General features: G+C 45.9%; 1 protein-coding gene and 1 long non-coding RNA gene across 6 annotated transcripts in view; one reads left to right on the forward strand and one right to left on the reverse strand.

The window, feature by feature from the left end:
- ADAMTS12 (ADAM metallopeptidase with thrombospondin type 1 motif 12) overlaps positions 1 to 23347 on the reverse strand; it is a 290913-nt gene that overhangs the window by 14037 nt on the left and 253529 nt on the right. For all 3 annotated transcript variants that reach the window (XM_059173745.1, XM_059173743.1, XM_059173744.1), the window contains 3 exons: positions 17343 to 17495; positions 7839 to 8015; positions 4452 to 4595 (listed from right to left, as the gene is read on the reverse strand). In XM_059173745.1, coding sequence (XP_059029728.1) covers positions 4452 to 4595; positions 7839 to 8015; positions 17343 to 17495 — 474 coding nt within the window. The remainder of the gene's footprint in view (positions 1 to 4451; positions 4596 to 7838; positions 8016 to 17342; positions 17496 to 23347) is intronic.
- Positions 15839 to 22731, forward strand: LOC131831634 (uncharacterized). 3 transcript variants are annotated; one of them, XR_009353738.1, is made up of 5 exons: positions 15839 to 16210; positions 16327 to 16395; positions 16554 to 16634; positions 16942 to 17063; positions 18821 to 22731. It is a non-coding gene; the product is annotated as an uncharacterized LOC131831634 (long non-coding RNA). The 3 variants fall into 3 exon arrangements; XR_009353739.1 differs by lacking the exon at positions 16554 to 16634 and having other exon boundaries at positions 15853 to 16210; positions 18821 to 18948; positions 19032 to 22731; XR_009353737.1 differs by lacking the exon at positions 16554 to 16634 and having other exon boundaries at positions 15856 to 16210.

The raw sequence follows: 23347 nt of genomic DNA on the forward strand, positions 1-23347 counted from the left end.
TTCACTACCACTCAGCCAACATGGATGGCATGGAGATCTATGAAGAGGAGGAACCACTAGAGGTCTTAAAACTAATGTAAGCATCTTTACTGAATAATTTTCTTGCACTCACTACTAATGCATGGTAGGCCCAGTTCTAAGTGCACAGGAGATATCCTTGAGTTCAGTCATGGTAACAACCATGGAAAGTCAGATTTGTTTGCTACTTCTGCTGGTATAGAAACACCCTCCTCTCTCCTGACTTTTCTTTGTCTTGTAGCATTTAATGGGCATGGAGACTCATGTCTTCCTAATCTGAAAATTTTCTTCTACTATTTCTTTCATCACCTCATTTCTATCCCATCTCTATTCTCCCTTTTTGGAATATTATTTTGATATTGTATCTCCTGGTCTAATCCTCTACTTTTCTTATCTTTCATATTTTCTGTTTGTGCTTGTTCTCCTTTTCTTGAGAGATTTCTCCACATTATTTTCCCAATCCTTCTATTTACTTTTTTTACTTTTGTTATTCTAAAAAATTTTAAGTTTTTCTTATATTCTCTGAATAGTCTTTTTATATAGCTGTACTAGGAAGCTAGGTCATGGATGTCATCTCTTGTTTCTCTGAAAAGATATAGTTTGTTGGTGGGGGAGAGGAGTTTGATGTTTCTTTCAAGGTTTCTGTTCCTTGGGGTTTCTTTTGTTCTGTTTGTTATTTTGTCTTTGGTGTGATAGAATTTTTTCAATGTCCAGTAATCCTAGGCTATTGACTTACGATGAGGTACCTGTGAGCTGACTAGAAGTTTCATGGGTGGCAGCACTTACTGAAAGGTAGCTTTATATGAAGTGATCGGGAAGAGATCTATGTTGTGTGGGGTTTTTTTTTTCTCTCGAGGCTAACTCTGTCCCCTGCCTTTGTGGAGCTCTATCAAGGAAAGGAGGACAGTATGTACTGTGTATATTTTCACTTAATCAATGGTGAGAGAAGTTCTTTTGTCCTCACCAATCATGACTGATTCCAAGGTCCATCATGGTTTACTTCTCCAGCAAGAAGACTTCTATGCTGTGGTCAGGAAAGATCTTAAGAGCCAAATGTCTCTCTTTACAAACTTTCAACCAACTCTCATCCCCCAACCCCCAACCCCCTCCCATGTCACCCCCAACAGCTGCCTCAGAGAAAATCTCTGCTGTGGACAGTTCTTGGCTTTCTCTACCATGCTAAGTCAACTTTAAGTTTGGCTATCTGCTTCTAGCTTCCAAAATTTTATTGACTCCTACGATATTGTGTCCTGTTCTCTTGTCTTTGTGGATTTGTGGCACTTTTAATTTTCACCTCTTCTATTTAATGCAGTTTGGGGAACAGAGGCAAATGTATATGTTCAACCCATCTGCATGTGTTACTTGCACTCTAACAATTGGCCTTTTTCACTTAATTATAGGAACTGGAGGTCAAGAGCAATCCCAAAGGCTGGCTTGGTAGGTGCTGGCCACCCTTCAAGTCCCCTCATCTTTGACATGCACAACTGATGACTTTCTGACCCATGGCTCTTCCAGGGAAACTTTAACTCATGTCCACTTCCAGGAGGCAGTTACCTCTAACTCACTCTAAAGAAATTTTGAACTTCTGTTGTTAGTAAGTTTTACAACTCAGAAATATGAGTCTACCTCATTCTTAAAAGGGATGAACTATAACAAATTAATAGACTGACCAGTTCTATCAGAGGATATTACGTTATTTTTAGGAATTGCTATTACAAACACTATGGCAATGAACATCTTTATCGTCAGCTAGGATTATGTTTGATGGTATATTTGTGGGAAAAATTGTTATAGGTAGAACTGTTGGGTGAGTTTATGTATTTTAAGTTTTTCCATGATTTTAATGCTTTCTGCTCTAACTCCAGAAGATGATTATAATTGAAAAAATGTGCTGGAAATTGAAGAACAACAACCATACAAAATCTCATTTTGCAACCTGGATGCTACCTGAGTGCCAAAATGAGAAGCAGACTGCATTCTTATAGCAAAGTGGGCTGTTTTTGACAATTTCATCTTCTCAGTGAGTTCCCTAAGAGCAGGATATGCTTCACACATCATTACTGTAACATTTGCTGGTCTATCATTATCTTTCCTGCCAGAAAGAATATTGGTCAGCTTTCCTTTACAATGAAGAACGAGGTACTAGAGCCTCAGGGAATTGACAGACTTACACATGTCCATCTGTAGTTGTTAATCTTCTGTGGGATTTTGTATTCCTGAAGGGGGCCCAAATTTTTAACATGTTCATGATAGTTTATGTTACATCAATTATCTTCTAAGGATCACATGTGATTTGGTTCGTGATCCTTATATTGTTATCCATGGTTCCAGGATATATTTTTTTAAAGGTTTTATTTATTTATTTGAGAGAGAGAGAGAGAGAGAGAGAGAGTACTACTCGGGGGATGGTCTGATGGAGAAGCAGACTCCCTGCTGAGGGGGGAGCCTGACATAGGGTTCAATCCTCAGACTCTGGGATCACGACCTGAGCCAAAGGCAGAGGCTTAACCAACTGAGCCCTCCAGGCACTTCCCAGGGTATTTTTGAGGAGCCTAATCTGCAACATGCATTTATTCACTAGGTATTATCTTCTCAGGTTCTGAAATCAATGATGGATGAAGAAATTCAGTTTTAGAGTAACTGAATTTCTAGTGAAAAGAGAAATGAAGTAATTTTCTGAGGGAGATACTGTGAGATGCCGAAATATAAAGTGATTAAATTACATTTACATGAAAAAATTACAATTGCACGTGACACCAGTGTCTCTTTCGGTCATTCATCAGGAAGCAGTATTAGATGCCAGTAGAAATAGGGAATTCACAGAAGGTACTACGTGCGCTGGCTATCTAATGAAGTGGTTGACATCATTCTTCTTTGCCTCCTGGGCATTTTTTCAAGCTATGAAAATAATAAACAGTGCATTTAAAAAATATTTTTGCAGGGTAAATGATTCATGTGCAATGTCCCTTTAGCAATAATGAATCATCTTGTTCTTCCTGGCTTTGAGTGGGTGATATCCAGAGACCAGCACAACCTTGAGTTGGATGTACCAGCAGAAGCCTTTTCCAAGACCACATGCCAGCAAGTGAACTGATCATGGGCGTGCAGGAGCCACCACAGCGTTCTGAACAATGCCGATCAATAAGGATATAGCAGCTGCAAAATATCCGAGGGCATTATGTGCAGCAAAATACTATGATGGCCTGTGTCAGAATAATCAAAATACACAAGAACAAGGCACTTTAAAAATATTAATGGTTGAGGGATTTGTATATCAGATCCTCATGGCTCCCCGTCTTCCAGCCGTTGGCCTTTGATCCGTCCCCACTGAGGTGGTAACCAGCTTCATGAAAGCACAGCCCAACCCATGGGCCTGCACCTCCCATGTCCATGCTGTGTGCCTCTCACCTCCCGACTCTGGGCTTTTCTTGTTGAGACATGAGACATGGTGGGGTCTTCCCATTGCCCACACGTGAATAACCCAGGATGACAGGGGATATTAGTCATCTGAGAGGACACTTTTTACCCACAATCCCCAGAGATAGGAGCCAATAGGGTCATCTCCTCCCTTCCTGCTCCCAGACAAACTACCCTAAGAGGCAGTAGTTCACACAGGTTTTAGAAGACCTTCTTTTAAGAGCAACCAGTTGTCCCTGACCCCGAACAGCAGTCATTTAAGACAAGAGGTCAGTCTGGTAACGTACCACCTTATATTCAATTCCCCTCCTTTCCTGTCTCCTTCCTCTTTCCTATCACCTCCACTTCCTTGACGTGGTATCAGATTTGGCCTTAAGACTGTATTTTCTAGAGAATCCAGGATATGACCCATCAGATTGATGGCAGAAACTGTCTATGGTAGAATTTTCTTCGTTTTCAGTGTCACGGATACAGTTATTTACATAACAACTAAACTTTGTGACAACAATAAATCTTTTCCCTATTTGCAGTTTAATTTTTTGTTTGTCTCTCCATCCAACAGGCTGGCTATCTGGCAAGCTGATCTGTGGTTTGACAAGATCTGAAACTCACAAAATCAGGCTAAGCCTCAAGCTGCAGGGTGTATCCACTCTTGATTGCTTCAGGACAAGCCCCAGGATCCAAGGTGCTGGGACCCAAAACTGTCTTTCCTTAGGCTTTCTGCCTCTGGGATAATATTGGTATTTGATCTGTTGTCTTCTGACAGTATTTGAACCTTTCTCTTCTGAGTTCATGACATAAACACTGGCCACACATCAGCTAAGGATGAACTTCTAGCAGATTTAGAGGTATTAATGGCAGAAGAGTACCAGAACTAAAATGCACAGAAACCCTCTATAAACCAGTGGAGATGCTGAACATTGACAATGAATATATCTTACCTTTGAAATCAAAACAAAACAATGCTATTTTTTAAAAGACTAAAATAAATAGAAGGGAATGTAATTGACTCTTACCAGGTCCCAGTTCCCAGCGACCCAGTGACAACAAGGGTGGCTGTTGCAGGGGGCAGTGGGTGTGGGCCTTTTCTTCCAGTCACAGAGACCTCCTGGGCAAGTCACTGCTCTCTCCTGAACTCCGCCTCCACAGGACCTGGAACACTGATGTAGAACAGGGACAAGTTTAGGTAAAAAATCCCAGAGTGACCTTTTCAGTGATAAGGGAAGACCTTTTTATTATCATTTTTGTTGTCTACAGTGCCAATAAGAATATTAGTGTCTATATTAGAATCTGTGCAGGTTCCTTATAACGACTACATAACAGTGATGAATCAAAAATTAAAGAGAAAGAAGGAAATTAATAAAGGACATTCTGAGGATCTGAAGAGGAGAAAAAATAATCAGAAGATGCCACATAGTTCAATGTAACATAGAACTGGAGGTCACACAGAAGGAATTCTGGTTAAAAACCTGAATGAGTGGTCCTTCCAGAATGGACATTATGTTATCTGCATTCTGCCTTCTGGAACAAGTATCTAGAAACCAAACTGTAAAATGTAGATGTCTTTATTATGATTAGCTCCAACAGTGCAAACAGGGAGCACACATTTGCAATACAGTGTTGTTCATCTCCTCTTGAAATGGGATTGAGTCCTCCTTTCCCACTACAAAATGTTTTAGAATTAAATGGGTCCATGGCTTTGAATAGGGGCCTGGAGAGGTTTGGCCTGGGGTCTGATCCACCAACTGTCATGCTTGCAAAAGTAAATTTGAGATGACAAGCTGGATTCCTAAAGGGAGACAACTCCAAAACGTGTCAGATTTTTGCTCACTAATATAATTACATAAGATCATATTCTCATTTTCCTACGGCTTCTAGGAGGAAATTACATTATCCACCAAGAAGCTTTGAAAAGTACTTTGAAAAATCTTAATTATGCTATGGTAACAACAACAGCAACCACAAAGCAATTTATGGCTGGCCACATCTTGCCCATTACGTTCAGGCACGACGTGAGCGGTGGTGTTCTAGAAAATGCAATCATGCAATCAATGCTTTCTGCTCAATAAAAGAACTGATCTATTACTTTCACGATAGTCCAACTTCGAGGGTCAACATGTTTTTTCCCCATTTATTCTATAGGAGGAGAGAAGAGAAAGGATTCCCCATTTCAGATGGGAGAGATGGGCAGGGTTGGGGACCAAACCTTCCATGTGCTCTGGAAAGGAAGGCGGTAAACCACAAGTGTAGGATGCAGAATTAGCATCAAAGCTTACAGAAGAATGTCCCCCCTCCCTAAAGACACTTCCTGTCTACATGCCAAGCAGCCATGTGGCCTCCTGAGGCTCTGGGTCAATACCTGTGATTTCTGGGACAGCACTCACCACTGTCCCTTCTTTCTCCTTACCGGCTCAGTTCTAGAATCTATGTAGCTTCCTCACAACCTGCACATGGACATATACCTACAGGTGTGCATATATTCAGAGCCATCTGGCCATGTCATGTCCCAAGAAAGGAGGTGAAGAAAGTATATGCTGGGGCTTCTCCAAGTGTGTGGTCTCTGGACCAGCAACTGTAGCATCTTCTGGGTACTTGCTAGAAATGCAGAATTGAGGCCCCACCCTGGACCTCCAAATTGGACACTCCGGGGGTGGGGTCCAGCCATCTGTGTGTTGACAAACCCTCCGGGTGATTCTCAAGTGTGCTAAAGTGTGAGAAGCTCTCCTGCAGAGACATCCCCATAGCAGAAAGGCTTCTTCCGTGCTGGTCGTCTGGGCCGTCGGACATGTCCAAGGGGGCCCACAGTATTCTCAGGATGGCAGACTGTGAGTGCATACAGACAAAGCAGCCTCATGCGTAGTCAAGGCAAAGCACAAGGGTGCCCAGACCTTCAAAAGCTCCAGAGGAACACTCAAAATGATTTTTGCATTTTCCATCTCCCTCAGAGGGAAGTCTTTCAATTGTGTGGCTGGCTTGAATGAGAGTACTAATTCCAAAAGGAGGGTGGCGGAAGCCCTTGAGGGAATAGCTCCTGACTGGGGCTCCCAGGATACATCTTCTTCATTATCAGAGGGCAGATCTGATTTCTCTTTAGAAACCTGCAGATGCACTTCTCTCACAAGGCCCCTCTGCAAATCCCTGGATTCTGAAAGCTGTCACCAGGTTCATCATATGTGGAGAGCTTGGAGGTCCACAGCATGAGAGGAGCAGGCATTTTATGTGCTCTAGAACTAAGCTGGTAAGGAGGAGAAAGAAGGGACAGTGGTGGCTGCTGCCCCGGAAATCACAGGTATTGGCCCAGAGCCTCAGGAATCAACATGGTTGCTTGATATGTAGACTGGAAGTGACTTTGGGATGGGGGGACATTATTCTGTAAGCTTTAGCACTAACTCTGTGTCTCACACTTGTGGTTCACCACTTTCCTTTCCAGAACCCGTGGAAGGTTTGGTCTCCAACCCCCCTCCCCGCCCCCCATTTCTGGCAAATAGTCACTGATTCACTCCTTCTCCTCAGTTCACTCTTTGTTCAATGTTGACTGGGCGGATTTCTGTGGTAGAAAGAACACAGGCACTGGAATCTGCCTTGTACCGAAACTAACAGCCCACCATTTATTTTCTAGTTGTGTGAACTCATGTAAGTTTCTTAATCTCTGAGTCTCAATTTCTTCACCTATACCATGGAAGTAATAAAGCCTACCATTCAGGTCGCTGTGAGTGTCACACCACGTATCACGGGCAAAACGCCTAGCCCATAGACATACTCCAAATATGCTGGGTTCCTTTTTTCTCTTCTTACTGTGCACAGATAAGGTTGGGAGCTGCCTGGAGCTGTCGCGGTATTTGTCTACTGGCAAACGACATCATCATACTTCACGGAAGAGCAATCACTTCACTTTTGTGTGCTGAAGTAGGACAAAGACCCAGAGGAACCTGGGCCCTCACAAAGCAGAGGGCACACACAGGCACAAACACACTTCCTTTTATTTGTGTGAACAGCAATCTGGGCACTGAATTGAGAGGTGGAACTCTAAAATACACTGTGTGTGGGAAGGAGCTGGCCATGACCCCCAGCTCAACCACAGAGGCCTAGCAGAGGCATGGGAGGCTCTGCCCTCAGGGGCTTTCATCAGAGTGGTCTGTGAGCATCTCCCTGACACGGACCCCAGTTCTGCCCATTATATCCACTGGGAGACTGGGTTGTGTTAAAATGCTGAATTGTCATAGCTGAAGCCACACAATGTAGTCTTCAAGTTCCTATTCGGCCTCCTGTGTGGACAGTTCGGGGCCACTGACTGGAGGCTGGTCATTGTCATAAGGCACATGCGGCTTCCCCTGACTTCTAGACTCGCAAGGTAATGCAGAGACTGATGCTGGGGCTGGGGATGACGTATGTGGAGGCCGTACCTGGTTCCAGGGCTCTACCTGCCACTCTTCGCAGGGCTCCACGTTGCAGCTCATGCTCAGTGGGGGACGAATGCCCGCCAGGAACTGGCAGTGAAACGGCCTCAGGCTGCGGCGGTCCAGGCTGTCCACACACTGAATCTCCCGGATCTGGAAGCCCCCGCTGCAGTTTCTGGAGCACTGCACGGAGGAGACAAGGGGGTTACACGAGTCCCTGGTGTCAGGCTTCCATTCCCCTGAATTCCAGGGGGCTTCTGCAGAGAACCATGAAGTTCCAGGCTTCCAGGCATGAAGAAGGGGCAAGTCTAGCTCAAGAGACCTGCTTCTCTCACAGGCCCTGGAGAGGAAGTCATCCAAGCAGCTCCCAAACATGGCATCTCAGAAAATACAGGCAGGGATTTATAGGAACTGAATGGCAAGTCCTGTTCTGTCACTCGCTTGTCATAAGGCGCTGGGCAAGTCTCAGAAACATTCTGAGCCTCAGGCGCCATACTTGGAAACCGGGATGTAACTGTGTCTCCCAGGGCTGTGGTGAAGATCACGGACCCTGGGGTCGGGTGTCTACTGGCGCAGCGTCAGCCTCAGTGGGTGGCCCGACTCTCTGGTGTGGAGTCATCCTGGGTGAATGGGGCTGCTCACGAGGGGATGACTCTGCCAAGCCATGCCCACCTCTCCCTCAGAATCCTGCCAAAAACCTGTTTGCTCCATGACTCTAAAGGCAGGATGGGTCACCCGTGGTCATGTGAAGGGCCTGAATGAGGGAAATGACTGGAGTAACTGCCCAGTGGTTTGGCTCACAGGAGCGAGCTTGTCTCTACCGCCATCCTTCCTCCCACAGCCAACACCCCCTGCCTTCTTCACTGAGCATTTGTTTGGCACAGATTCATGGAAAGCCATCATGAGGCGCTCCTTACTGCATAGGTGTGGGCATCGGCCACCTTGCATGGCAGCCCCCATGGCCTGCTGTGTCTCAGGAAAGAGCACGGTTCACCAGCACGCTGCTGACTCTTTAATGTCATGGTAACACTGGCGCACTAGGGTCCCATCCCCTACACCACAGCTGACACGGCCTCTTCCGAAGCAGTCCTACTCCCTGACCTCTTGGATTCTGGAAGCTACTCCATCCTCCACCTGCGTTATACTTGATCAGAACTCAAGCTTCCAAGACATGGTCTCGGGTGTCTTCAGAATATTAGTGTCTACTGATCCCTCCCATTCTTCTTGCCCCCGTCTTCTGGTCTCTCCTAGTCCTGTCCTTGCCTGGCCTGTCTTGTCACCCACACACTCAGTTGGGGACCCGAGGTAGGAGGGATGGAAACAGACCCCTGTGCTCCTCAGCGCTTTCCCCCAGACTCTCTGTGGGTTAAGAGTACCTCCCTGGGGGCACCTGGGTGGCTCAGTGGGTTAAGCCTCTGCCTTCAGCTCAGGTCATGATCTCAAAGTCCTGGGATCAAGCCCCACATCGGGCTCTCTGCCCAGCAGGGAGCCTGCTTCCTCCTCGCTCTCTGCCTGCCTCTCTGCCTACTTGTGATCTCTCTCTCTCTGTCAAATAAATAAATAAAATCTTTATTAAAAAAAAAAAAAAAAGTACCTCCCTGTTGTCCTTATGTCCCAAATGTTCCTCCCTCTACCCTTCACATTATCTGCTACCGCTCTTCCTTTTAGGTCTCAGTTGAAATGTCCTCTCCTCAAAGAGGCCTTCCTGGAAAGCCTTTATCCAAAGGAGACACTCCCTCTTCTTATGTCTCTCAGCTCCTTATCTGTTTCTATCACAAGAACTTGAAATGTGGAACCATTTTTACTCACTCTGTGTGTCTTTTTACTTATACTCTCACTGCCATGAAATTGGAACCCTATCTGCTCTGGTTACTACTGCATCCCGAGCACCCAGCATGCAGCCAGGCACGGATGCTCCACACAGGCTTGCTGAACGCATGCACGGATTTGGAGAAATGGGTAACCCGGGAGTTTCTGGGAGGCTGAAGCGACCTGTGGTTGCTGTGGAGATGAAAAGTGTCTTTAGCCTTCCCATCCCCCCAGCTATGATCTCATTAGCAGTCTTGGCTGAGAGAATGTACCAGCAAGAAAGTGTGTCTGTTGCTCTAGGTACATTTGGCCCCTCTCTACATGGTGAATAATTATGCTCTTTCTGGCTATGGTGGAATAACCCTAATTGCAGGGTTTGGGATGATGAAAGAAAATTCCTCAAAACTTTCAGTACGGTTTTCCCTTCTGCCATCTGCACATTGTACCAAGTCATCCGACTTCAACCTTGGGCTGTCACATAGAAAGATGCTGGCCCATGTGACAAGGGACAGACTGATGCTCTAATGCTTCCATAAACTGAATGTTTAGCTTCTTAGAAATAATCAACATATGCCAAATAATAACCGCCCCACACACACAAATAAAATAAAATAAAATAAAATAATAAAATAAAAACTGTATTTTCTTGGTGCCTGGGTGGCTCGGACAGTTAAACATCTGCCTTCAGCTCAGGTCATGATCTCAGGGTCCTGGGATTGAGTCTCCTGGGATCAAGTCTCCTGCTGAGCAGGGAGAGCCGGTTTCTCCCTCTCCCTTTGCCCCTCTCCATCACTCATGAGCTTTCTCTCTCTCTTAAATAAATTAATATATTAAAAAAAAAAACCCTCACTTTCCTGCCATGTAATAAGTACACAAAGGAAAAAGTAACTGCCAGTTTGAAATCAGCCACAGAACAAATGAGGAGACATGCTAATAATTTCCACACAAAGCAGCCCTTTGTTTGACAAAACAGATTTCTGGGAAATAACACGTAGTAAAGCAACAGGGATCTTTATTAGGACAGGGAATTTTATAAGAGTTAAGTATGAAATGGGATTTTACTTTCCTTTTTTTTCATTTGCTGTTGCAATCTGTTATTCCAAAATTTAATTTTCAAATTAGCATTTCCCTTTTGTTATTCACAGTCAATGGGAAATGAACTTTATTAATATGCTGAAGTAAATAACAAGGGAAGACCCTCACTAAATCTATGACTTTCATTCCATTTTCAAAACGGCATCTAGTTCAGTTAGCAATAGAGAAGGGGCAGGATATTAAATCACTCCATTCTTAATGCTGTTCTGCCTTGTATGCTGAATGCCAATTATTATGTTCATTTTCTTCTTGCCCTAGAGGAGGGTCATTTAGATTTATGGTTTCCTAACCTGACGCCTGTGGACCAGACTGAGCACAAGAGTCAGACTAATGAAAACAAAACCTGGCCAGCGCCTTCCTGGGATCAAATGATCCCATTTTCCAGTTAGCACCTCAGCTCAACAGTGTGATCTACAGACCAGATCAAGTTAGCATGAAAAATACCCTTAGCTTATAGGGGCCATTGGCAGAGACAGAAAGAAATCACGATTCTCCCTTATGTTGTTGTTGTTTTTTAATTTTTTATTCCTTTTCAGCGTAACAGTACTCATTGTTTTTGCACCACACCCAGTGCTCCATGCAATCCGTGCCCTCTCTAATACCCACCACCTGGTACCCCGACCTCCCAGCCCCCGCCCCTTCAAAACCCTCAGATTGTTTTTCAGAGTCCATAGTCTCTCATGGTTCACCTCCCCTTCCAATTTCCCCCAACTCTCTTCTCCTCTCTAACTCCCCATGTCCTCGATGCTATTTGTTATGCTCCACAAATAAGTGAAACCATATGATAATTGACTCTCTCTGCTTGACTTATTTCACTCAGCATAATCTCTTCCAGTCCCATCCATGTTGCTACAAAAGTTGGATATTCATCCTTTCTGATGGAGGCATAATACTCCATAGTGCATATGGACCACATCTTCCTTATCCATTTGTCTGTTGAAGGGCATCTTGGTTCTTTCCACAGTTTGGCGACCGTGGCCATTGCTGCTATAAGCATTGGGGTACAGATGGCCCTTCTTTTCGCTACATCTGTATCTGTATCTTTGGGGTAAATACCCAGTAGTGCAATTGCAGGGTCATAGGGAAGCTCTATTTTTAATTTCTTGAGGAATCTCCACACTGTTTTCCAAAGTGGCTGCACCAACTTGCACTCCCACCAACAGTGTAAGAGGGTTCCCCTTTCTCCACATCCTCTCCAACACATGTTGTTTCCTGTCTTGCTAATTTTGGCCATTCTAACTGGAGTAAGGTGATATCTCAATGTGGTTTCAATTTGAATCTCCCTGATGACTAGTGTTGTTTTTGATGTGTGAAGTCATCACGATACTCATTTTGTGCTGGACTCACACAGATTGCTCAGTCAGGTACAGTGAGATGCTGGAGCACAGGGCTGGGAGATTGCATTCAGGTGTGACCCTGACAGCAAGGGGCTACCTTAGTGTAGGTTAACCACTTCTTGTCTCTCAGCCTCTGTTTCTCCACTGGTGTGGAAAGGAGGATAGACGAGACGATTAGACTATCCCAACATTCTGGAGTGGTGTGAAGTATGGGGTCACTGCATTTGTATTCTGTTCTGATTTCAGAATACTTACTTGCTTTCCAAGTTGAACTTGGAAATACTAAATACTAAATACTAAATTGGGATACAAAAAAAATTCATTCCTGTTCCTTTCCTTATGCTGAACAGTTTCCTAAGACGCTTAAGATTAAATAGTTCATTCCAAAAATTCGAAGTTGAACAGTTGAACAAAATTCACCCTTCCATCTCTCTCCCATGCCACCCCCACATCCCTTCCAGTTATTAGACATTTCTATGTTCCAGACTCTATATTCCAATCCAATAGGAGGCGAGAGTTACATAAATGAGATGGAGGAATAAAGGCTATATTTAATATAAATATCACATCATGAGTTGCTCATGATCTACTGAGGGCACGATGGAGGAGGTGGGCAGTTTCACCTGAAGAGGTCAGGAAAGGTCTAAATAAAGGAGCTGAAGTTTGAGCTGAAGCATATAGGATAAGTAGGCGCTCACTCAGCTGACAAAAGAGGGTGGGGGACAATCAAGATGGAGAGAATGGCATGTAAGGAGGAGAGTGCTATGAAACAAGGCTCGCTTGGGATCGGCAAGCTGATCAGAATGCTAGGGCAAAGAGTCGGGGTGGATAGAGATGGGCAGGGCCATTATGGAGAGCCCCATAGTGGTCTTGGGTGGTCTTAGGCTCGTGCTTCCTGTGCTCCTAAATGTTTTTAACTCATTCTCATTCCTCTATTTTTTAGGGATCCCTTAATCTAAAACCTTTGGCGATGCTAAGAGAAGGTAATTACGGTACAGACATTTAACAAATTATATCAAGACTAAAATAAAAGCAGCAATGTTTAGCATATAATGATCTTCCTGCTACTCAGTTTTTGCTTTCTGGGGACAGAGAATCCCTTATAACATGCAAGTCTAAGTTTTGACTTTTGCACATTGGACTGTAATATACATTCCTGTGAACATGATATATATCAAAGTTGGGGATGGTCTGTATTTAGCAAGAAAGGAGCTCTTTCCCTACTAATTTAGTTCTAAAAATTCAGATCTAAAAAAATGTAGCAATGCCATTGACAATCTGTATATTCTAATAAACACAAAGGCAAGAAGAATGAGACAGGAATACTAGCGATATATACAATTACATTAGCAAATATTTGAAACCCATGGCCATGGGGCACCTGGGTGGCTCAGTGGGTTAAAGCTGCTGCCTTCAGCTCAGGCCATGATCCCAGGGTCCTGGGATCAAGCCCCGCATTGGGCTCTCTGCTCAGCAGGGAGTCTGCTTCCTCCTCTCTCTCTGCCTGCTTCTCTGCTTACTTGTGATCTCTGTCTGTCAAATAAATAAATAAAATCTTTAAAAAAAGAAATGAAACCCACTGCCATAAGGAAAGGCTGCCACCTTCTCTCATTTCCCAGCAAAAGTCAAAGGCTGCAAAAATAAAATGGCAACACTGCCGAGGAGGAAAAACAGAATATTCCAAGAAAAAATGTAAAAACGTTTCTGATTCATTTTAGAAATAATCAAGATCTATTATAACTTAACTATGAAAAGGGAAGTGCTTGTTCTCAGAAAGCAAAGAAAGGGCCTGTCAAACCACCAGTTTACAAAACTTCAGAAGGGGTAGGCATCAAGATGTTCCACCAGGCAGTGAGTGGGGCTGTGGGTGATGCATCGCTTTGGGGTCAAACCCAATGGAAGCTTTTCAAACCCATTTTGTCACTTCCTAAATTTCCTGCATGATGACACTCCCTCTTGTTTCCTCCTACAAATTTTAATGCCCTGAAATTGGCATGCGTCTTACAACTGATGTTCATATTTATTGTGCAGTGTTCCCCTTCTTTCTGAAAAGCTGTCATTAAATAGATGACGTGTCCCCCTGTTGATGGTTTCTTAAAACCGGGAGTGTTTGGTAACAGCTGTGTGAGCAAGCGTTAGTGATTTAAACACCCCGAGCTTTCAGTTTCCTCAGTGGGAATTATAAAAAAAGTCCTGGGCTGGATGAAAATGGACTTGATTATCTAAAGCAGCTCTTGTGTAATGCTGGGCACATGACAGTATCTGGAGAGTGCTGGAGCCCAGGCTGGGTCAAGTTCTCCAAAGTTCATACACACTTTGAGCACCTTGTCTGCTTTGTCCAGGGGAGCGGACACCTGCTCCAGCCAGTCCTTCTGTTGACAGAACTTTCTCTGCTGTCACCTGTCTACAAGCTTTTTGGCCCAAGTCCAGGAAGCCAGAGGTTAGGAAGCACCTAAGGGCCAGTCCTAACTTTCATCTGGAGCTCAAAGTTGGCCCAGGATTTCCCCTGAATAGTCTTCTGCCATTTACAAAGTAGTTTCACGAACACTCTCTTTTCTGACCTTTGTAACAACTCTATGAGGTAAGTGGAGGCAATAGCATCCACTTTATTTCTCAGAGGTGAGAGAAGCACAGTTTCTAAGGTGAATGCACCAGTGTCACATGCTGGTCATGACAGAGCAGGACTGCCAACCCACACGGGTCTCGTCCATTGCCCAGCACGACTTTCAGGATGCAATTCTGCAGAATGGTCTTTCCGAGCATACCTCTGGGAGAAACCCGAGAACTATGACTTGAACTTTGCTTCAGACAGACTGATGCATGAAGGGGAAGCAAGCCATGCTGAAAGTCTGCTTCTAGACACGTAAAGGCAGAGGGCTGAACATAGACTCCTACTCTACTCTCACACCCAGGGAGAGCCTGTCCCCAGCAGCTGTACCGGGCTTCATCAGGGAGCCGCATGGTGCTGGAGACAGAAGTCAGTAAAACCACCACAACTCACACAGCCATCACAAAGCAAGGGGGGACTGCTGGTGAGTGACCCCGAGGCATCAGGGGCATCGGGGTCACAGTTCTGTGAGAATTCAGTGTCCGTGGATGGGACGGTGGTAGAGATTTGGGGGATAATGCCAAAGATTCAAGGTAAAATTGGAATTCTTCCCTCTGAGAAAGCATCTGTGTAAAGGCAAACCATCAACAGGGCAGAATCTAAATGATCTGGACATTTAAAGGCAAAAAATGTACCTACGCTCCTACTCTAGGTTTTGGAGGTTTGCCTCTGAAAGAGTTTCATAGTCCTAATAGAACAGTGAAATGAAGAAGCCCTTGAGTCTTTCCTGGTACATGATTTGGAATTCAGACCTCCATATGAACTGGTTAATAATGTGGTAGTTAAGAAGGAATTATACTTACTCCTCAAAATTTAAGATAAAATCTAAACCAACATGCCTGGGAAAAATGGAAGTCAGGTGTGTAAGGCTCATAATAACAGAAACAAAGAAGTCAGGGCAATAGGCTGTCAGTGGTTAAGCCACGTCTTTGACAAGATTTATCTAGTATCCTGAGCTATCTCTCTCTAGCATCTCTTGAGTGGGAGGAATGGGGTAACTTGGAGGACCGATCCCGCATGTGGTAGCTATCACGTTCTGGCAGGCTTGGTGATAATGAGAGAGCTCCCAGGAAAACACCAGAACCAACCGCACTGCAGGGGGTGTACATAGCCCCAGAGCCCTCCCGGCCATGACGGGGCACACCCAGGGACAGACAAGGGAGGTATGCGCTGGCAGAGCAGGGCTTTCCTCGGGAGGTCTGAACCCAGAGAAGGGCTTCTGGATCTCTCATTCAGGGTTTTTCACAAGCTAGAATTCCTGGTACTTTTCACTGGAGTGCCTTTTTGAAAGTGTGAGCGATTTCGCACATCTGTCCTTTCTTCAAGCCATGCAATTTCCGAGGGAAGGGCTGTTCCCAGTAACAGCAAACTGGGGCGTTAGGACTGCTCAACATTTGGCCAGGTCAGGGATACAAAATGTCTCTTGGGATTTTGCTGGATGTGGAAGAGAAACTTCAGCAAAGCATTTGGTCTTCGTTGGAACTTGAGTTTGTTAGGAGTTGGAAGATAAAGAAGAAAGAACCAGCACGGTACGCCTTCTTGAAAGGAAAATGACATGAAAGCAGAAGAAAGGGAGGGCGGCAGGTACCAAAGGGATGGCTGGTAATCTTTGAAGGAGTAACCCTACTCTCCCTTTCTTCTCCAGAATCAGAGCCTCACTTTGCAAGAAGGGGTCTAAAGGAGATAAATGATGTTGCAAACTCCAGTCTTCCAAGTAAGTCCTCCAGAACCAGAGATGTCCTGCGAGACACCTGGTGGTCCTGCTTGTCTGGGAACAGGAGCTCAATACTGGATGACGGCGCTAACATTTACAAGGCTCACCAGCCTCTCCAGACATCTGGGTAGCTCTTTCTTTCCCCTTCTGTGTCTCAGCTGTGTGGAGAAACTGGCTCCCCAGAGAGAAGATGGGGCCCATAGGACATGCTAGCGTGGGGCGTGCTTGGCAAACAGAAGGTACGCGCCCAGCTCACACCTCTTCCCCTCCTCCTGCCAATCAGCTGTCAGCCCCACCACTGACAGGTGTCTCAGAGCCCGGGCATATCCTCCTGCGCCGGGCTCAGCCCCAGCCCGGGCTGGACCTGGTTAGTGCCCCAAAGCACCAAGGCCAAAGAATCCCAAAGCCTGATGGTCTTTCACAAGGGACCATACAGACAGCACAGCAAAATGAGTAACCACAGCCAGATCAGCAGAGACAGTAAAACCACTCTTCAAAAAGATCTGTACGGGAAATACACTTATGAAAGACCAATTTTTCCTTTAGGTCTCAGCTTTCTTCTCCTTTGGGGTCTGACAATGAAAGAGCACACTTGCTTTGTGAGCTGCTGCTGAGTCGTGACGTCATGATACGTGGGGTGCTGTCTAATTCTCATTAGAAGGCTACATGTGAGTCCTTGAGAAACAATGTGGCATACTGGACAAGCCATCCATGGCACTAATTTAAGGTTTTATTCTAGTTTATCTGGGAAGGCAAAGGACAGGCAGGTGAAAACATGTGGGTTACTCAGAACTCTGTGCGTGTTCAAAGACTGTTGTGCAACTTCAAGGGGGCCTGTGGGGATGCCCAGGATTTGCTCCTCCAAGTCCTATCAGAGAAAAGGGCAGCATGGAGGAGACATGCACCTAGGCTGTCCCTTCCAGAACACCGCGGGGCCGGTCACTCACCTTGCTCCAGTTCCCCACTCTCCAGCTGGCACAGGGACGGAGGTGGCACCTCTTAGCGGGGTCGGGCTTCTGGACAGCGGCACAGTCAGAGTCCCTGCCGGTGCTGCATTCCACGCTTCGCCAGTAGGCCCCCAGCCCACAGCTGGTGGAGCACTGCGGCGGGGAGGGGGACAGAGAGGACAGAGGCTGAGGGTTTCTTTCTCAGACATGCCCCACCACATCCTATAGTCAGAGGAGTTCTGTCTTGGAGGCTCACCTAGGTGCAGAACTTTTGACAAAAATACCAGTGCTGGGGGCCTTCCCTAGACAAATTAATGTGAATCACCCTGGGTAGGGTCTAGGCATCAGTGCAAAAAGAAATGCCCCGGCGTGGGGGGTGCTGGGTGGCCCAGTCCGTTAAATGTCTTCCTTCCCCTCAGGTCATGATCCCAGCACCCTGGGATCGAGTCCCCCATTGGGCTCCCTGCTTGTTGGGGAGCTTGCTTCTCCCTCAGCCTGCCACTCCCCCTGCTTGTGCTCGCTCTCTTTCTCTATCAAATAAATAAGTAAAATCCTAAAAAATAAAAAAAAAGAAAGAAAAGAAATGCCCCAGGTGATTCTAACAAAACAGGCTGGATGAGAATCCCTGATCAGCACAGGAGAAGAAAAGCTAATTGGAGGGGGAATTTGCTTCTCTTTAAAAATCATCCCGGCAGGACTGTCTAGGCGCTGCGGGCAGACGGCCCCCCACATATCACCCCAAGGATGTCCGCTCACAGAGGGTGTCCGATCTACTCAGCAGCCTGGTCGAACACCTCGGTGACCTTATGTCACTTCCTCCTCTCCACAACAAATCCATGGGTAGACGGGTGCCCAAAAAGCCCCATGAAGCTCGAAGAGCTGGCTTGACCGAGGAGTGAGCCTAGGGCTCCCGCCTCCAAACTGCTGTACACGGTCTGTGAGAGCAGTTCCTCTCGGATGTCAGCGTCCTCGTGCCTCACCTGGGCTCCTTGCTGAAGGCAGGCGCTGAGTCAGCAGGGCTGGGTGGAGCTGGAGATTCTGCGTCTCCAACCAGCTCCCAGGTGCTGCTGACGCCTCCAGTCCTCAGATCGGGCTTGGGGGTCACAAAGATGTTACAGCCCAGTGCTTTTCACCACTTGCCCTCTGGTAATGTATGACAGCCTTTTCCTCACATGATGTTATTATTTATTCGTAATTCTTGAATACCTTAAGTTTAGCCTGGGGTCACCTTGAAAGCTACACCCCCCGCCATTTCCTTTATGCTGTGTGCTTATTCTTCTGTACACCTGATTTTTCTTGCGCCCCTTCTCCCCTGTCCACTCTCAGAACAGGGGTGCTCTCTGTACAAATGGAAAACACAGTTCTGGGCTTATTTTTTAAAAAAGTGTAGAAGTTCCATTTAGGACATCTTTGAAAGCCTCACTTTTCTCTTGCTGCTATTTCATCCTCCATATAATCCCTTGTGTCGCATTGGGCAGACTCGCTTTTTGGACGTATGCGTGACACGACACAGGCTCTGGGGAGACGACTCTACCACAGAATCTCAGAGAGGGAAGAGGAGAACACAGCCTAGGGCATCGTTTTTCCAACCGGCTCATTTAAGGATGTAAGGTCTCCTCCAGCCTTAAGTTCTTTAGGATTTGGTACACACCTAAGTCCCTAACATCTTTGTAGTGCTGCATCCCGCAGGTGTGTGATAGAGTCTGGACCACTGACATCGGATGATGGCCCTGGTGGCCCACACGGGACACGCCATGCTCTCTCTCTGCAGTGGGACTTGGCAGCTCTTCTCATCAAACAGCGGGATATAACCCCCCAGCTCTTGAATCAAGGAAACTCTTGTGACTTTCTTTGGCCAATAAAACCCACCATATGACATACCAGTTCTCAAGAGGACATGCTAATTTCAGTTCTCTGTCTTGGACCTGTCTCTGCCATAGAATAAAACCAGGCTACCTTCCTGGAGGATGAGAGCTCATGTGAAATAGAACTGGGTGACCCTGCTGAGGCCACCTGAGACCAGCCCTCCCACAGTCCACCCTCGGGTGAAGCTGGGATCCCTGAGCTCAGGCCCGATCATCAGAACCTCCCAGCTGACCCACAGACTCATGAACACAACTCTGGGGTTTTGTGGTGGTTTGTCACCTGGCATTATTGTAGTAATAGGCACTGATACAGCTACATAACAGGTACCTTTCCTACAACTTCTCTTGCCTTCTGAGACTCGGGATACAACGAGAGCTCTGCAGTTAGCCAGTCATGTGATCTTCTGCAGTTTCCTAACCCCTGAGCCTGTAAAACTGGTGATACATTAGGACCACAGACATTCACGCCCATGGTCAGAACCCTACAAATGTTACCTATTAAACACAACACAGCTGCGAGGTCAAAATTGTAAGTCCACTTTCTGGATATCTGGGGCCCAGAGATAAGAAGCCACATTCAAGGCCACGTCACTGTTGTTAATTTCATATATGACAGAGAGAAAAATACATTTGCCCAAACCCAGGAAAGGGCCTAGTGAGACGGAATTCCCAGGGTAGTGAAAACGTGGTAAATCTCAAGGGATGTCTAGGATTCTTTGAACCATAATTGTGTGGCAAATAAATGCGTGTTGTCTCTGGGGCTCTGACATTAGTCCTGCCCGTTTCTGATCCCAGGAGCAGACACTGAATTCCTTTTTGACAGTTTCTACGGAGGCAGCCAACAACAGTGCAAAGCGAAAGCTGACATGGGGAAAATCATGGAACACAATAAAAGGGAGATGGGGCTCCATCAACGGTCACTTGTATTAGTTTCAAACTGGGAGTGGGGGAGGGGACAAGAAAGGAGGGCCGTGAGGAGTCAAGGGACTTCACTTTGTCCTGGAAACCTCCCTCCTGGTTACAGCCAGTGGCCGTGTGGCCACCGATGTCCTAGGTCAAGGAGTTCAGGTTTCGGGATGTTCGGAGTTGCACCTAACAAGGAGGGCTGCATTAGAATCACGTGAAAACTGCCATGGTTCTGGAAAATCGTTGTGTTGCATCGGTTTACACAACTGCTGCACCGCTGATGAGTAACTGCCTGGCCCGGGGGCTCTGACCGGACGACGGGGTGATTCAGTGGGACGTGATTTTCTGACCACGGAAGTGCCACACCACGCACACTGCCGACTGGCTGGGTTTTCTGCTCTGAGAACAGATTCCAGAGCAAACACTGGCTGGGGGCTCCCGACATGCCCCATATGCTCCCAACTACCTTACACAGAGTTAGTCCTCTTCCTTGCTAACGGTCTTTGAGTTGGGCATTGTCACTGTCCTCGTTACACAGATGGGGAACCTGAGCATGTGGGGACATGGACAGTGAGTGGCCATGCCCGGATTCCAGCCCAGAAAGTCTGGTTCCAAGCTGTATGCCTGTTGACAGTGTTAACTGGGTTTTTATAACCATGCTTTAATTTTCAATGTCACCATCTGAGGAACGTGTTGTGTAGAGTGGGGAGCGTGAACAGCTCTTCCACACAGGGCAGAAAGTGGGGGGACACGGTGAGAGCCATTTTGGATCAAATGATAAGGAGCTTTAGAAATTACTGCCAATCGTAAGGATCAGGAGTGCCTTTTTGGAAGAAGCAGCTCAAAGTTTGGTCCTGAAGAAAGCAGGGAGGGATTTGCAAGGGTAGAGGATGAGGGGAAGGAAATTCGAGGCAGAGGGAAAAACAGAAACAGACTGAGCGGGAGGGAGGCTTAGGGGGGACCTGAGCAGTTTTGATCTGCTGAAGCTGAAGATGGGGAGGCAGCGTGGGGTCAGTGAGGCTCAGAATGCTGGATTATGTAATGCTGTAGAGACTGCTGGACTGTTGGAGTTGACTTATCAGAAGAACGAGGAGACAGGAGAGATCTATGAGCAGGAGTTTGGAATGATTGGCAAATTCCTGCAGAAGACTGACTCGGCAGGCTTCCGTCTCTTGTGATGATGTGTGGGAAGCACTGCCGCGGGGAGAGACCGGGGGCGCGCAGACCAGCAAGGGGCCGGGAACAGTAACTGACGTTTGGGGCACTACTGGCATTCTGGACGGGACATTCCTTCCTTATAAGAGACCTCCCTGAACGTCACAGGGTTTTACCATCTTTGGGTTTCAGATAGTCACTGTGGGTAGTGGCCCCCTCCAGCCATCACTGCAACAAACAGAAGCATCTCATCTTCTCCAAGTGCCTCCTGCCATTAGATTAGAAACATCTGGCCCCGGAACTAACAGGAAATAAAGAGGAGATGACAGAGATGAGGAAGTGACACTGCTTTGGAAAACTGTCTGGGTTTTTACAGGGGTTGGGGAAGACTGATCTCAATGGGGTAATTGAGAGGCCATCCTAAAGAAATAGCTTCAGAAATGGATGGAATAGGGACACCTGGGTGGCTCAGTGGGTTAAGCCTCTGCCATCTGCTCAGGTCATGGTCCTAGGGTCCTAGCATCGAGTCTCACATCAGGCTTGTTGCTCAGCAGAGAGCCTGCTTCTCCCTCTGCCTGCCACTCCCCCTGTGTGCGCGCTCTAACAAATAAATAAAATCTTAAAAAAAAAAAAAAAAAAAAGAAGTGGACAGAATAAAAAATCCACAGGGAAAACCAAAGTTTTCATCCTGAGTCCTCATCCTCTCCAACAATTCTGTGTTAAAATATTTTGTCGGGCCGCCTGCGTGGCTCAGTTGTTGAGCATCTGCCTTCAGTTAGGTCATGATCCCAGGGTCCTGGGATCGAGCCCCACATAGGGTTCTCTGGTCGGCGGGAAGCCTGCTTCTCCCTCTCCCACTCCCCCTGCTTGTCTTCACTCTCTTGCTATGTCTCTCTCTGTCAAATAAATAAAATATTTTTTAAAAATTGAAAAAAATTGTCTCAAAAGATGTATAAAAGGGGCAGGCACCAAACCCTACCACAGAGGGAATTTCTGCCAAATGTTGAACTCTGTTCTTGTAATATCCTTTCGGAGCTCTGAAAAACTGCAGTGTGGACCAACACCCTTTTTCTAGCCAAACGACCTGGAATTAACAGCTCTCAGTTGCTTCACCACCGTTGCCAAATTTTGGGTGAGCTATGATGTATTCAGTAAGACAGTTTACTTCTGTCAAAGACAAATGATGACATTTGTGATAAGTTAAGTATAGCTTGATTTATTATAATTAAAACATATCAATTAAGTGCTGGCCTCCATGATTATCTGAGTTAATATATACTTTTATTTTGGTTTGATTTACAGGTACACCTCACTTTACTCAGAAATAATGTATTTTTTACCAATGGAATAGAGTTGAGTTAGAAGGTTCATCTTCCAACTGACAGCTGTGTCCTTAGACAAGTCACTTTAGTTTTTCTATTGCAAATTGGCATCAATGAGACCTTACCTGCTCCTCAGGACTGTTGAAGGGAGAAAATAAGAGCTAGATATGAAAGTGGTTTGGAAATTAACATGCTTTACAAATTAAATGTACAGCGGTTATATTAGCAGCAAATAGTTCATTTCTCTTTGGCCAGGGAGAGGAGCCATGAGTTGTGATAAAAATGCTGATTAATTTAAACATGCGATTATTTTACCACAAAGACCTCTTTTGAGTTGTCAAATTATTTCAACAAGCTCATAGCCTGTGCATTCAAAATTCAAATGGGGAAAAATGATTTTGATGCTTCAAAGGACATTAATTAGTTCTAGAAATGGAAAAACACGTATCCAGCCAAAATGCTGAAGCTTGAAAACAGGGGCCAACATTCTGTCATCATATTTATTTTCTTCTTCTTCCATATTCTAATTCTTTTAATGAGCCAAAATGCTTTGGTTTTCATGCAAGCAAACAGACCAACAAGAAAAGAAATCCCTTGATAACACTGAACTAGAGAACGCTTTTAGGGAATTTTACCTTTGATTCCCACCCCAATTAGGATTACCTAACAGATCTGGAGTCCCAGCATCAGCTTTCTGAGTGAAATGCCACCTGAGGCCCATTAAGGCGCTCCTCAGGTGTTCGCAGCTGGGGGCATG

Source organism: Mustela lutreola, chromosome 5 (assembly GCF_030435805.1).
Source record: "Mustela lutreola isolate mMusLut2 chromosome 5, mMusLut2.pri, whole genome shotgun sequence".
In the NCBI taxonomy this organism is placed as follows: domain Eukaryota; kingdom Metazoa; phylum Chordata; class Mammalia; order Carnivora; family Mustelidae; genus Mustela; species Mustela lutreola.